The 13509-nt window shown below is 34.1% G+C and overlaps 1 protein-coding gene across 1 annotated transcript; it reads right to left on the reverse strand.

Moving 5' to 3' along the window:
* Positions 1–3625: 3625 nt before the first annotated feature.
* Positions 3626–12626, reverse strand: LOC100779628 (probable acyl-activating enzyme 17, peroxisomal). The gene is made up of 14 exons (XM_003546570.5): positions 12099–12626; positions 11748–11877; positions 11086–11354; positions 9453–9657; positions 7909–7949; positions 7680–7805; positions 7397–7470; positions 7005–7225; positions 6053–6147; positions 5722–5938; positions 5266–5391; positions 5088–5186; positions 4162–4374; positions 3626–3860 (listed from the first exon to the last, which is right to left on the reverse strand). Exons 1-14 carry the CDS (start codon positions 12404–12406, stop codon positions 3750–3752), a joined length of 2235 nt encoding a protein of 744 aa, XP_003546618.1. The 5' UTR covers positions 12407–12626; the 3' UTR covers positions 3626–3749.
* Positions 12627–13509: the final 883 nt, after the last annotated feature.

Below are 13509 nucleotides of genomic sequence, written 5' to 3' on the forward strand. Positions count from 1 at the left end.
ATACACGTTTTTCCTTTAAATAATGGACCTCTTGCTTAATACGGTAGCCTCTTAGCAGTGAAATCTATCATGTGTTTGTAGGGTCGAGTCAAATGTTTTTTTGTTTCCAACATTATTTTGTGTACTGATATTGTACAACTTAAACTACATTTTGAATCACCTATAAAAGAAATAAGACCAACTATTGGAGCAATACCACATGAGACCATACAACCAGAATGATCACAATTAAATCAGTTGGATCAATTCAAAAATATAATTGTTTCAATACTAACGAGTAGATAAAAAATATGGAGGTTTGTTAAACACATTAACAGATTACTTATGAATTGCATATGTTTCAATTGATTTTAAATATACAAATTGGACTACTGCTTTATTCATTATCATATTATTAATGCAATTACAAATTAATCGATAAATAACCAATACTATTGCCAATATTTCAACCTTTAGAATGGTGTCTGCTTGATTAAGTCAGATAAACTTTATACATGTCTAACACTGGTGATACTTTAAATTATTAAGCTTTAGGTAATTCAACTATTTTAAAATTAGATATGTATTTCCTCTAACCGAAAAATATCAGATATGGTATATCAGATATGCATTTCCTTTCATATTTAACATATGCTTTTTACAAAAACGTTTAGCTTTCAACCAATAACTTCTAAATTTTCAGTTTGCCTTTCTATCAATATGAATTAACCACAACAATCCACCATGCATTTCAATTTATTCAAATAAACATCTTCTACTACTGCTATAATACTCATTTTTTTGGCAGGATTATATAGAAATGTCAGTCTTCTACCATGAACAATGGGCACCATACTACCCGGACTTTGCCCACTTTAGCTATGACGGAGCCATGTACGAAATACAAATCATACAACACCGAGGGAAATTCTTCTTTGCTGATAGCCTCAAAACCTTCAGAAAAGAGTTAGGGATCCACGAGTCCACCACTATCAATTTTTTGGCCTCTGAACAAAAATGGATATTCAACCTCCACTTCAGTCCTCCACTGGATCTACAATCATGCGGTAGACCCCTACTAACATCCAAAATGCATGTTTGGACTCTTGAACTCACCCAAGGCCTACTGGGTGCCCCTGATCCACTGGTAACTGACATTAACTACATTTACGTTATTATCCAATTTTTTTCCAAACATTAATTTCAATTTAATTTTATGTGCAAAGACTTCCACCTATTGCAGCAATACATCTTCCTTCCTGCGGTTTCCATATGATGATTTTAAGAAGGTTCAGTCCTCCATTGTAATGGACTCTCGTCACGCTTGACATTGGCATTGGTCACAAGTACGTTGTCTAACCATGGTACCAATTTTTCGCAAAAGGTGATTTCAGTCATGGAGACGAACTCTCATTCTACTACAGGCCTCACGACAAAATTTGGGAAATTGTTATTAGAAGACAAAAAGATTGGGGTGACACTGATAGTGACTGAATTTTAATTTATATTTTATGGATTTTAAAACGATGTTTTGTTAATTTTGATTTTGAACAGTTAGTTAGTTTGAAATATTCTCCTTTTAGCTTCGCTAATTTTGTTGTTTTCACCAACATTTAGTTATTAATATTTAGTTTTTTTATGTATGCAATTTCAGGATTTGTTTCAAATAATAAATAACTTGATTTATAAAAATGCATTTTATAACTATATTGGAAATTCAAAGTAACTTGTGGAATTGCTTAACAAACAACCCGTGCATTTTTAAAGATTCAATTTAGTTTTTATGTTCCTAAAAAAGAATCAATTTGATCCCTAATTTTTTTTAAAAATTTTAATTTGATCCTCAAATTTTATTAAAAAAAAATTAATTTGATCTCCCAATTATTTTAAATGATTCAATTTGATATTTAAGTTCTTAAAAACATAGAAATCAGATTGATTTATTTTAAACAAATTGAACCTTTTAAAATTTAAGAGATTAAATTACGTTCTTTTATACCTATTTTTTAAATTGCAAATTTTTGTTCATTTAATCCACGCTTTCCTCATATACTATCAAATATGTTGATTAAGTTAGATAAAATAATTTTAATATAACTACATGTCTTTAAATTTAAATCTTAATATATAATCATATTAAATATTTAGAGGGAAAATTTTACCGTATATAATAACTTTATCGTCTATCATTATAATTCACAAAAGATTTCAATCCTAAGAGCAACTTGATAGAAATACACTGCACTACCCAAATATACACGGTGATACCTAGCTCGACAGATATTTATCAAAAAAATAATAATACGTGTCGTGTTAATCTTAGATTATTCTTGACGAACAAAAATGTTTTTCTATTCAGCATATATATTCTAACCAATTCCTACATGTCCCTGTTATCTGAATTCAATAACCTAACAAAGTAAATCAATCTTCTCTTTCTCCATCTTTCTCTTCCTCAATCTTCTCCTCTTTTCCTTTTATTTTTTTTGTTTCTTCCTTCAGGCAGACGATTACTAGTGATTCCGACTTCATGCAGGCAAGTTGCATCCTACAATCCGAACTGAGGACGAATTTTTACCGTAACACACTCACCTTCAGGTATTTCCTTCTTTCTTTTTCTTTTTCTTCCACTGCAGCTTGGTGTCTAATTTTTTTTTTCAAACTTCCTTTTCTCTGCTATCATTTTCCGTTATGGCCGAAGAATTTGTAACAATTTGTTTTTGGACATACTGCATGTTATAATAGCTATCTTCATCCCTATACTTTTTTTCCTACCATTCAATAAAAACACCTAAAATTGCTAAACCAAAAAAACCCGACCATATAGCTGACGAGGTTTAAGCACAATATTATTATAAATATTCAATTCTCTTATCCGTCGGTATGCATAGCTGACGATTTTGAACATCAAACTTATTATAAATATTAAATCTATCTTATGTTTCACACTACCTCTCATTTTTCTTCTGCCTTGCAAAACAAATAAGCATGCATGCTCAATAAATTACGAACAACCTGTGCGTATGCAAGGGTTACAGACTAGTTAAAATAAAAGAGAGATATTTGAATTAAAGTGTAAGAGGAGTGGGACCCTTGTGAGATCCATCCTATTTCTTTTTTATTTTTCTCCTTCCTCTCAATCAAACACAAGGTGTGTGGAATCTAAAACAGCTTGCAACAAAGAATACTTGGTTGAGCTAAGACCTTTGAAACAATAATTGAGTGGCAAAGATTATAATAACATGTGAGTCAATAATTCTGCCTTAGTTGACATATAAACTGAAAGTCAAGAACTAAACATCTCTTAAGTAATTTATGTACCCAAAAAACAGCTAAGGATTGTTGGATCAACCAAAATAACCACCACGTGTTAATCTCTCATCCCTTCTCTATTTATGTTTACTAACTAAATAAATGCAGAATTTAAAACACCAAAGTTATTCTTGCACCATCTTATTCCATAAAATGATATTTAACTTCTGCTTGCAATACTCTTTTTGCTGTTACGCTTTTTACCAAGCCTCTTAATAAAAGGTTTTGATCAACCCAACAGGTTTTCAAAAATGATTTCAAATACAATTCAAACTCCTATTCTTCTGTTTTATTTCTATTGTTACAAATGGGAATTATTTATACCATTTGTACATTATATTGTAATTACCGTAATATTATTATTTTCTAGTACCAAAAAGAACAATACTTTTAAATGTGTACCATGATCGCTCCTGGTCCAGGATATCCAATCTTCAATATTAGATTACATGATTGTATTATATTTTAGAATTTTGGTTAGTTTCGCTAAGTTGCTGTCGCAAAACCCTTCTCATAACCTTGTTGGATGCCGTCCTTGGAAGAGATGGCAGTGTGACTACTTGAGAAACCTACACAATAGAGCATGTATTTAAAACACTAAACTGCTGTGATAATACAAAAGAGAAATGCTAAAAACAAACTCTCTTTAACATTTTTTTTAAACACTCTTATTGGTTGGAATTTATTGAAATTACAAAATTTTATGGGTTCCACATCATATTTATTGTACCTCTATTTGTAGTTTTCGATAAATTCCATTCAATAAGAAAGAATGAGTTAGAAAAAGTGGTCCTAGCACTCTTTCAACCTCAATGTGACCATTGTACATATAAAAGAAGCAGTCTTCCGAAAGAAAAATATAATCATTACCCTGAACAGTGGATTTAGTTTCTTTTGGAGAGCTGAATTAAAAGACATCCTCAATTGGTGTAAATCTTGATTTGTGCTATTTGAATCCTTGAATACAACAGCTATAGTCAACAACTCAGGCCCACCACCAGAAGGTGGTACCCCTATTGCAGCTGTTTCCAGAATGCTGCTATCTACTCCATTGCATATGCGTTCAATCTCAACTGAACTCACCTGTCCAAACAAACAGCATGAAATGATAGAACACACTAATAAAGTCGAATGCTTAAACTTTTCAGAGACACTATATACAGAAAAAGACAACTAGACTAGTCTCTCTCACACACAGAATCCTGTTTATTATCAAAAGAAGTTATCAATTTAATCGAGAATCTATATGATTGGAACTACAAAAAAGCTATGGCAAACTTTATGTAAAAAGGCTCTAACGAAACAAAGCTCAACTATTTGATATCAGCAAGATGTAATATATTCTCTGTTTCAATGCTTAGGCTGCACAATTAATTACCCAATTCATGCCCCAGATTCCTTTCTAGAGACACATTTCCTGTTGATGCATTCTATGAAGGTTAATTTTCAAATAATATTTTAGATTCATATGACAATTAATTGAGCATGATTCTCTCTCACAATTTTCAATCAGCTGGAGATTATTACACTTTCAGGGATCAAGATCCTCTACAGCTGCATTTCAACTGTACAGGATCACAGACTTTACATTTTTTTTCTTCTGAAAGAAAATTGAAATAGAAAAACGTATATGTGAACTCGAGAGGATCCATTTCATATATTTATTCATCTAAGTTAATGACAGCACATCACCTCATTCCCAGGAATTACATGAAGAAATGGAAAATGGTTGTTTTGCACATATTCATTTAACATTCCAACTATTTTAATAATTAATACATAGGCAAAATATTCACCTTGATTCCCCCAAGGTTCATCGTATCATCCGAACGACCATGGGCATGATAGTATCCTTTAGCAGTACGCTCAAATACATCTCCATGCCTCCGTAATACCTGATTAGACAAACTCAACCGTAAGTTTTCAGGTACCCCAGATTACCAATTACCACATAAAGGAGAATGGTATGCCCACCTTTCCATTCAAGAGAGGCATTCCTTTGAAATAGACACCGTAATGATCAGCGTTAAGCAGTGTATTTGAAGCCCCAAGCATGAGCGGACCAAGAGCCAACTCACCTATTCCTGGAACATTTTGTGGCTGTCATAGAAAAGAAGACCAAAGATTAGTTAAAGTACCTAGTCTGAGCATTAGTTTGCTCAAGAAATAAAAATGAAGGGCCATAGATCATTTGAATTTTGATCAGTTCGGCAAAACTAAGAATAAAAGCTTCTAGAACTAAAATAATACCAAAATATAAAGCTGTCTTAGTAATTGTAAACACAAATACATAGTGGTCATAAAAGCTTATCAAACATTAGTTATAAAGTCATAAGTATGTGATAACTTCATATAGATCACTAGCATATTAAAAAATGATAATTGTGACAAGCAATATTTCAATTCAAAAGTTGAATAAATAGTGCTTACAATAGGAAGGCCTTCATCATCAAGAATAAACAAACTGCAGCACATAGCTGGTGTGCTAAAAGCAGCTAATGACTGAGCCTGTAGTAGTGATCCGCAAACAAATCCACCCCCAATTTCTGTACCACCACAATATTCAATGATAGGCTTGTAGAGAGCTCTCCCCATCAGCCAAAGGTATTCATCCACATTAGATGCTTCACCAGTGGAGCCAAAGCAACTATATCATTCAAAATGAATAGTTCCAATCAAATACTGCATAATCATAAATGACATCCACATTCATGCATTACCACCTTATTAGGGGGGCAGACTCAATTCAACTAATACTTACCGGATAGAAGACCAATCATAGCCAGATGTGGAATTTGTACTTCTCCAACTCCGTACAATACTTGGAATAACACCAAGCATTGTTACTTTAGCATCCTAAACAAGACACAAAAGCATTCAGTATGAAGAAAAGAATATAAAAAAAAATCCCAAGGACTGGCCAAAAAAAGCACAACTATTGTGATGTGTTTTGTTTATTAAACAGTAAATCTAGGGCAAGGGATACTTGAATGTATGTTTTAACATGGTTATTTTCAAACTGCATACTGGCACTGGCAAAAACATCAATCAGCGTCTTTATGCGAAAAGGTATAGTTATATTCAGTAAGTGTTTCCTATCTTTATGATTATGAAAAGCAAACATTAGGTTGATTGGAAAAAAAGAAATTATTGAGGTAGAGTTACTATAATAAATAGTAAAAGTACAACAAACAAATAATACTATTATGCCATTAAATTACTTCAAGCGCTGCAAGGTGCAGGCTGCAGAAACACACGCCACCCCTCTGCTTTTGTAATAGAACATAAATACAAAATATACATTTGACTTTCCCCAGATGCGCCTACCTACTTGTGGATTTTATACATGATGAAATGATAAATCACCAAGAGTTAAGTCACTATAGCAGAAAATAAACTGCTAAAAAGTTGTAGTTTCTATTATACAGTCCAGTAAATAGAGACAAAGAATACACATGCATTTTTAGTTGATGTTATACCTTACTTGAGAAAACTGTTTTGACTTGCTAGCATGAGTTCATGGAAATGCAAAAGTAAGACAGAAACAATAACAAAAAATAATCTTCCAAACAAGTGCTTGTTTTTCTGCAGAAGTAGTAACTAAATTCTGAGTACGTACCAGTCAATGTAAGAATAACAAGTGTTCACAATTCACAGGCAACAAAAGCCTATGAAAAGGGCCAAAAAATTTAAACAGTAGAATGAGTTTGTACCTGTACAAACTTGGCAAAGCCAGACCCAAGAGGGGATCCAATATACAGAGCCATTGAAGCTCCATTTAGCAAGGATGCATATACTAGCCACGGCCCCATCATCCATCCAAGATTAGTGGGCCAGCACACTACATCACCTTTACGAACGTCCATGTGGCACCATGCATCTGCAGCAGCTTTTAGAGGAGTAATATTGGTCCATGGAATTGCCTTTGGATCACCTATACCACCAAATGAGATGATATTATATTAGCTTCTGGCTAGCCTCATATGTTCAATGAAATCTTGATATTGAGTTAATTCTTTTACCTCAAATGTCCTTGATCAACAACACAAAAACTTATATTGTCTAGGATGTATCCTTTCAGGCCAAAACAAAAAATTAAACTTACCTGTTGTTCCAGAAGAAAAGAGAATGTTTGTGAATGTCTCTATTGGTTGTTCAGTAGCTATGAATTCCTTGCCTCTGTATGTTACATGATAACAAATGAGAATTAAAATTTCAAGAGAATATCATAACTTTTCGTGCAGTAGAACTTTTGAATTAGTTCTGAGCATCAGTGTACATGATAATGGTAAAGAAGCAAATGAATATCCCCTACTAATATTCTATTTTATTTATAATTTATTGCATAAATTGAATATCTATGAATAAATCAGGATTAATGTGCATACTTGAGATTATTGACTTTCTCCAAAAAATCATGCCAAGAGAGGTCACCATTACGCAGTTTCATGCTAAATTCAGATCCTTTGGCAGGGATAACTACAGCCATAGGTGACTGTGCATCCACAACTCTACTGCATTTATGAAGCAACAATATGAGACACCCTATTACTGAGCAACAAAGAAAACAACTCAACTGCTGCGTGTCTTTAGCAAATAGTGAAAAGAATTTTTCACCTGTAAAGGGGGATACTTTTGTCACCACGCATAATAAGATCCTGATTAATGAAACAAGAGGAAGGAAAGGGAAGAATGAGACAGGAAAAAGTAAATTACTATAACACCGTAATTAGCCACAAAATTGACACCCATTTTACAATAACAGTCAACCTATCAAGAAATAAACTAGTTTTTTGAAGGGTTAATTAAGGTTTTAGTCCCTCAAATTTTTCAGATTCCAATTTTTAGTTCTTCAATTTTCCCCCTCATTTTTGGTCCCTTATTTATTTTTATTACTTAAAATTAGTTCTTGTTTTGTCTATTTTTAGTCCCCCATTTACTTTATATTAGGCACTAATTTTGAGCAATAAAAATAAATGACACTAAAAATGGGCAAAAATTTTAGAGGGATTAGAAGTGATGACAAAAAACTAATGAAGGACTAAAAGTTGTCAAAAAAAATTTGAGGGACTAAAAATTGGAAGCTAAAAAACGTGAGGGATTAAAAAGTAAAAACTTAATCCACCTTTTTTAAATATGTCCAAATGATAGGATTTTATGCAGGAAAGGAGGAAAAGAGAATAGAGTCTGAATAATTTAAATTGGTATTTAGATATAAAGGATGTGAAATAAAATACAAATTAGTAACTCCTATTTATAAAAGGTGTTTGTCGTGTGGTCCTTTTGCACCAAAGAATCAAACTAGTGGTGGTGACTTCTCCCAACGACTCATTCCGGTAACAAATTCTCTCTGTCCAATGAATCATAGCAATGGTGACATGGATATGAATCAAACCATCTTGAACTGAAGTAGTTTATCCCCTATCTTTGTCCCAGATAAATTCTAGCGCAGTCTCTATCACAGACAGAGGTGGAACAAGGGGGTCACCCGAAGATGCCATGGTCACCCCCAAAATTTGAGCTTTCTTTACATTTTTATATAAAATAAAATTCTTTTATGCCCCCTTGGATAAAAAGGAAAAATAGGCCTTAATGAGGCATTTTATGTGCGGTCCCATCTCACGTCCTAAATGAAGTCTAGCCCCATAGCTATGGCTCATTTCCCATCCTAGATTCTCCACTACATTATATTTTTAATTCAATTTTTTAGCATTCTTAATTTTATTGTACTGCTATATGACCTCCAACTATACTTTATGGTAATGAATGTTGGACTTTGAAGAGACAAAAGAGAAAAAAACATAGAAGTAGCATAATGAGGATCTCCCCAGTGTTTCCTCCCGTCAAATCTCCCCAACAACAATCTTTTTCCACCTCTTCTCTATAATCATGTCATCAGCTACACCAGCATCCAAGTTTAGCGGTATAAATCATGCCACCTAGTTTAAACTCAAGTTTCTGCTACCTTGCACTTTGTATCACATCATATGAATATCAATTTTAGATTATTCAATCTCTAACTCATTTACTCCTTCCCATTTTAAAATCATCATAATTTCAACAGAAACAACTTTAGTTTTGTAAAGTGAGAAATACAGAAAAATCATTAAAAACATGAAAAAAAAGAGTGATAAATCATCAAAGGAAATTAGGGAGTCAACCTGAGTAAATATTACTTTTGCTTTTGATATTTTAAGCCTGGTTGATATTTCACTAGCTGCAAAACTATCAGCAATTGATACAACAACATAACTTGCAAGAACGATAGCTAGGTAGATAACCACAGACTTGACATTCATTGGCATATCAATTGCAATTGCAGATCCTTTCTCCAGACCCAGAGATTGGAGAGCATATGCAACTAACCTACAAGTTAACAGAAATAACAGGGTATCGTTTTGTTTTTGTTAATATTTGGATCTGAAGCTAAATGTAGAATAATCAAACTATGTACTATTTCAATTTCAAAGCTTAACCCAACAATATAACATGAATTTAAGAACTGCAACATATAGCTACCATCTATATTTTCTATTTTTCCATCACTATTTGGTATAAATCAACATCTTCAAATATACAAGATAGCAAGCAAGTCAAATGATCTAGACAGTCCTTCTAGACGGGACAAATGATGAGCCCTGCAGGACGTTTTTGGGCTGAACAGTTACCTAGCCCAAGATGATGAATAATGTCAAGGGACCTGGAAGGTCAAAATCACAATATGCCAGGATCTTGAATCCCATGTCCCTTCTAGGTTTATACCAAAATCATGAACCAGGATACCTCTGTATTGAGCATTGACAAGGAATCCCCTTATTATTTTGGTATTAACAGTCAAAATATACAACAAAATCAGGAAGCGTTGATCCTATTAAATGGTGAAACACAGAAAATTAGAACAATCATGGAAATGGAAAATGACAGGAAGTGATAGAAAATCCTGAGTTGCAAATCACAGACCAGCCAAAGTGACCCAATTGATTCCCAAATTCTGCTATGCTTCCCAGTTACTCTCTCCTTTGGTCACATTCTCCTCACCCTTTTCCATACTTGCAGAATTACCCTCTCCAATAAGCAGTTTCCAAGTGTTCATTCTGTTCCACCCACCCCCCAAACAGTATCCTCCACAGTTTTATGTAGCTCTTATCCTTCTGTACCATTTGCTGCATCCTTATTCCTGCTCTCATTGACCTACATAACCTCCCTCAGCCCATGTCTTTCCATCCTACTTTCTTTTTCTTTTCTCTTACAAATGTGTGTTCAACGCCCACCAGCAAAACCAAGTCAACCAAGGGAAAAGATAGGGTAAGGTAGGTCTTGCTTACTTTGCTCTAACATAGAGAATACGATAGAGAAATTAAAGAATCTAGTTTAAAACAGTTTTGCTGACCTTTGCCCTTAAGGGTGAGTCTGGTTGTGTGGAATGGAAGAGAATTGAGAAAATAATATTTGAACTAAAGTAGTTTGGTGGAGGTGTGGGACCCTCGCTATTTTGTGAAAAGTTTCCCTTGAATAGTAATCTCTTGGCAACCAAACCAAGGGTAAATGATGGTTAAGGAATCAATGAATAGAAAGCTTTACTAGCAGTCATGGTGGAAATGCATTGGTAACAAATAATGTTACATTTTTCAATAAAAAATCATCAGTTTTGATTCCTTAACCATTGCCCTTAAGACAATAATTAGCAACTCAGAATGTTAAAAAGTTATGAACAGCCATGAATACATACAATTCACAACTACAACAAATAAAAAAGCATTAAAAGCTAATAACAAAAGGCTAATTGCAGCATACCAAACTTCTTCACGCAATTCCTCGAGTGTCATCCTTTGTCGAGGGAGATCATCATGTTGTTCATCACGCCATATTATTACTGTATCATTCAAACTTCTTTTGCCATTTACATTTAAGCAATTCTGTGCTGGATTAATAGATGCTCCAGGAAGCCATTGACCACTCGGGTGTGATAATGGGCTTTCCCCTGAGGGGCTATCACGTAAGATGCATTCAGGTGGTTTGGAAAATGATATGCTCATTTCATCCCACACACATTTCCAATATATCTGAAACAATACACAACAACAATGACAAAAACTGCTAAGAAAATGAAAGCAAATCCTCCATAAATGTTACCAATACACTATCTACAAATTGTTTCCAACACCCTTATTGAGTGGAATTTACATAGGACCCACAAGATAAGAGATGAAACCCAGTAACTTAAGTGGGGCCCACGTCATTTACTGGGGGTGACAGTTTTAAATTACAGTCTGCAACTGCATTTGCCTACAATTTTCTGGGATATTAAGATTTTGGAGTTCTGTATAACCGTCACTAAATGTAATTTAAAACCTTGAGGAAAACTCGTAAGAATTTCACCCATTAATGAAAAAGGACATTGAAAGTGTGCTAGCAAATGTTATTAACATCCCAGATGAATGTAAAATCGGTAGCACCTCAGGGTTTGAGACTGAAAATTTCTGGAAATCATCAAAGCTTGTAATAGGATCCTTATATGCCGAACCCAGAAACTCTTCACCCTTCCTCTCTAGCAACTGCCAAACATTAGTCAAAGCAGCACTTTCCCTAATCACACAGCAAACAAGGTTTTAAAAAAAAAATCACTAACCTTTCATTTCATGACTAAAACTAATACAGACATACTTCAATCAATCATCAATTCACATAATTGAAGAAATAAAGCACACAAACTAATACACACATACTTCAATCACTCATAAAAAATTAGTAACTACCACACGTTGATAAAAAAAACACAGACACACATGTCTTTGTAAGTAACATACCGGTTGGGTATCCAAGCGGGTGGGTCGGGACCGTAATCCTTGTAGCAACCATAGTACAGCATCTGATGAAAGGAGAAGGGAAGTTCAGGGTTGAGGATGCTGTTGCTGACGTGCTGCCACGTGGCGGGGGTGCCATTGCTGTGAGTTTCAATGATTTCTGCGAGACCCTGGTGGAGAGTGGCAGCGTCTTCTCTTGCAATTCCATGGGATTCAATATCCGACACAGTGATGGAACTCAGCGATTTGTAATAAGCCATGTGTGTAATAGTAGGATCCAAAGTTGCACCACTCACTTCACCCAAAAGCATCAAACCCGTTTCAATGGCGGGTTGATACGGATAATAACCCTTTGCTTCTGTGATTTGAAGACTAATTGGTGAAATTAATATCGTAATTTTTTGTTCTTATCTCGATGACTATTGAAAGGAAAAAGGAAGAATCAAGGTGATGTGGAAGAGTGAATGATAGGATACTTATCCGCATCGACTAGGACAGGGACAGGCTAGCAACAAGGTCACGATACTGTCAGATATGGGTGGTGCGATGCCCAATAAATAATAAAATTTAAAGAAGCATTTGGTTTGGTTCACCTTCCACAATCACGTGATTTTGCCCTTTGGTTCACCTTCCACAAATTACAGCAGCATCCCCTGAAATTGTGTAATTACAGCAGCATCCTCTGTTGCTAGGTGCACCCAGTATTTTGTCAAAATGCCAATTTTACCTTTCCCTTTTTTTTCCTTTAAATTGGCAGCATTGTGGGTATCATTTTTCGTTTCAAGCTTTGTTTCTTTCATTCCTGTCTGGTTTCTGCCGTTCGTGGTGGTTTTTGCAAGTGTTGAGAGAGTTCGCGATTCAATGAAGGTGAAACTCTTATCAGGTGGTGTTTTTATGTACACATTTTATGGCTTTTATGGATATCTTGTATTTTAGTAGATCTGTTCATAAGATGTAACATATGGAAGAAGTTCTTCCGTAATCTTTTTACGGAAGAACTTCTTCCATAATTGTAAAATGTTTCTTACGGAAGAAGGTATTCCGTAAAAAGCTTATGGAAGAAGTTGTTCCGTAAGTTTTTTATGGAAGAACTTCTTTCGTAAATGTAAATTGTTTCTTATGGAAAAACTTCTTTCGTAAGAAGTTTACAGAAGAACTTGTTCCGTAAGAAGCAATTTACATTTACGGAAGAAGTTCTTCCGTAAAAAGCTTACGAAAGAACTTCTTCCATAAGCTTCTTACGGAAGGCCTTCTTCCGTAAGCTTTCTACGGAAGAACTTCTTCCGTAAGTTTTTTAGTTTAATTTTTTTTAGTTTTTGTTTTAAATTTGTGAAAAAATTAATATTTATGAATATTATTAATATTTTAAATTTTTGTATTTCATATTTTTGAAATTGTGGATAATTGGTTTAAT

This window comes from Glycine max, chromosome 15 (assembly GCF_000004515.6).
Source record: "Glycine max cultivar Williams 82 chromosome 15, Glycine_max_v4.0, whole genome shotgun sequence".
Lineage (NCBI taxonomy): Eukaryota > Viridiplantae > Streptophyta > Magnoliopsida > Fabales > Fabaceae > Glycine > Glycine max.

What these genes read in the sequence shown, in the direction of transcription:
- LOC100779628 (XM_003546570.5), bottom strand. Translation starts at nt 12,406, where the DNA reads ATGCTTTTGGGTGAAGTGAGTGGTGCAACTTTGGATCCTACTATTACA. An exon ending in CCCGCTTGGATACCCAACCG is followed by an intron (nt 11,878 to 12,098) that starts GTATGTTACTTA and finishes CTGTGTGATTAG; the next exon opens with GGAAAGTGCTGCTTTGACTA. An exon ending in TGCCTCTCTTGAATGGAAAG is followed by an intron (nt 5,187 to 5,265) that starts GTGGGCATACCA and finishes TTGTCTAATCAG; the next exon opens with GTATTACGGAGGCATGGAGA.